At 62.4% G+C, this 2,471-nt stretch overlaps 1 protein-coding gene across 1 annotated transcript in view; it reads left to right on the forward strand.

The window, feature by feature from the left end:
- Window positions 1-2,471, forward strand: part of RECQL5 (RecQ like helicase 5) — a 38,930-nt gene that overhangs the window by 33,924 nt on the left and 2,535 nt on the right. The window contains exons 8-13 of the mRNA XM_007454344.1: window positions 894-1,112; window positions 1,364-1,463; window positions 1,598-1,634; window positions 1,756-1,814; window positions 1,904-1,977; window positions 2,312-2,405. Of these exons, the coding sequence (XP_007454406.1) occupies window positions 894-1,112; window positions 1,364-1,463; window positions 1,598-1,634; window positions 1,756-1,814; window positions 1,904-1,977; window positions 2,312-2,405 (583 nt within the window). The remainder of the gene's footprint in view (window positions 1-893; window positions 1,113-1,363; window positions 1,464-1,597; window positions 1,635-1,755; window positions 1,815-1,903; window positions 1,978-2,311; window positions 2,406-2,471) is intronic.

The raw sequence follows: 2,471 nt of genomic DNA on the forward strand, positions 1-2,471 counted from the left end.
ATGGCTGTTTGTAACAACCCTGATAGAACTGTGGCCCCCGGGCCTCTGCATCTGCCCCAGTGACCGACTGTGCCCCCAGCCTGGGGGGGTTCATTCTTCCAGCCTGGAAGGTACGACAAGGAAGACTCTGGCCATGGCTGCATCTCCTCGCTGCCCTCACCAGTGCCGGCTCTACGGTGCCGGCCCTGAGCTGCCCAGTTCCTGCTCTCAGGCAGTCCCCCCGGTCCCGGGCTGTGTACACTGGGCTGGGCACACACAGGCTTGTTGGGGACAACAAGGAAGAGGCCACCGGGAGACAGAAGTAGAGCAGAGTGCTGAGGTGGGGTGGGGCTGTCCCTGCTGTTCTCTCCCTCCCTCCCCGTCAGAAAAGAGTGAAGAGTGATAATGAGAGCCGTGTGCCGGGCACCGTGCAGCTCACTTCAGAGCGTCATCCTGGCCCTTGTGCAGCCCGAGGGGCCGGTGCTCGTCTTGCACCGGCTGGTAGGCAGGAGTGCATAGGCTTCAGGAGGTCAGGTGCTGTCCCCAAGGACACAGCCTCAGCAGGAGAGTCAGCATCTGCACCCAGAGTCCGTGCTCCTTCCAGGGTGCCCCACTGCCGAAGGATGGAGAGGGGGCTGGGGCCCGGAGGAGTACTCCATAGAGAAGCAGGACAGAATGGGGTTCGTGCCCTGGCTCCTCTGCATACGTGTGTTCCATGACCTTGAGAAAGCTCTCAGCTCACTGCCCTCATCTGTCAAATGGGCACCCCAGCGATGCCTTGTGAGGCTCGCGTGAGATGCCTACCACAGTGCCAGACATGTAGCTGTGCTCAACCAGAGTTTTGGGATCGGGTGAACGAACGCTGGCCGGCGTGGGTCCCTCACCCCTTGCCTGTGTTATGCTGCCTGCTCCAGGTGCCGCCACGCTGCCATTGCTAAGTACTTCGGGGATGCGCCCCCCGCCTGCACCAAAGGCTGTGACCACTGCCAGAACCCTGCAGCTGTGCGGAAGCAACTGGACGCTTTGGAGCAAAGCAGCAGCTGGAGCAAGACCTCCATTGGGCCCTCCCAGGGGAACGGCTTTGACCCTGAGCTGTATGAGGGAGGCCGCAGGGGTTATAGGGGCTTTAGCAGGTGAGGGGCCATGAGGCCAGGGGCCCCCAACCCACTGGAAATAGTCTGGCATTCTCTCCCTGATGCTAAGGCCAGACCAGAGGCGACACAGTGCCATAGTCCACCCCCCGGCCCTGAGGGCCACACTGGGGCCAGGACTTCGGTGTTGCCCATGAGCTGCCAGGGCATCAGAGACATCACTGTCCCAGCAGACACGTGACAGGAGGGCAGAGCCCAGACCCAGGACTGCTCATGCCCAGCCTGTCTCCTAGGTACAACGACGGCTCTGAAGGCAGCGGGGATGAGGACAGAGACGAGGCCCACAAGCGGGAATGGAATCTCTTCTACCAGAAGCAGATGCGCCTGCGCAAGGTGAAGGGGATGGGGGCTCAGTGGGGTCTAGGTGGCCCCCTGCTCACACCCTCTCAGCCCCTTCCCTGGGGCTGGACTGGGAGCTGTCTTGCTGAGGGGCAGGATGCCTCACGGGCCCTCTTGTCATCTTCCAGGGCAAAGACCCCAAGATAGAAGAATTCGTACCCCCAGGTCAGTACAGAGATGCCCCCTGGGCTGGTCTCAGGGTGTGGATGGAGGATGCCTCACTGGGGGGTTGGGGATGCCAGAGAGCGGAAAGTAGAGTGGAAGGACTCGCCTCTGCTCCCCACAGATGCAGACTGTCCCCTGAAAGAGGCTTCTAGTAGGAAGATCCCCAGACTCACTGTGAAGGTAAGAGGTGGGCAGCTTGTCACACCTGCCCCCCCACCAGGATCCCCCCCAACCTGAGACCGTTTGACCAACTTCCCTCCCCTGTGCAGGCCCGTGAGCACTGCCTGGGGCTCCTGGAGGAGGCTCTGAGCAGCAACCGCCAGGCCGCAGGTTCCACTGATGGGTGAGTGTCGTCAGGGCCGAGGAGCGGTCCCTGGGCTCCTGTTCCTTTGGAGGCCGCAGGAACCCCAGCCCCCTTGGCTTATTTGGGCACCCCTCCCCAAATTGGGACCCATCTTACTCCCAGGGGGGTGTGAGTCTCCACAGCCTCACCAGGGGGCAGGCTTGGCCACAAGCGACGGGCTGCCAGGAGCTGCTGAGGGACAGTAAACCACAGCCCAGGTCGGAATCCCTGTGCCCAAGGCCGTTCCTGAAGCCATCTCCAGGGTCCCCAGGGGGGATCTAACAGGGAGGGGCCTCAGGTCTATCTGACACCTTAACGTCATTCCTACCCTCAGACCTGACCTCCAGGCCAAGGCAGTGGAGCTGGAACACGAGACATTCCGAAATGCCAAGGCGGCCAATCTGTACAAGGCCAGCGTGCTGAAGAAGGTGGGCACCGGGCGGGGCGGGGGTGGTGGGGGGGCAGCCCGACACACGGGGGGGCTTATTCCCGGG

Source organism: Lipotes vexillifer, unplaced genomic scaffold (genome assembly GCF_000442215.2).
Source record: "Lipotes vexillifer unplaced genomic scaffold, Lipotes_vexillifer_v1.1 scaffold518, whole genome shotgun sequence".
NCBI lineage: Eukaryota > Metazoa > Chordata > Mammalia > Artiodactyla > Lipotidae > Lipotes > Lipotes vexillifer.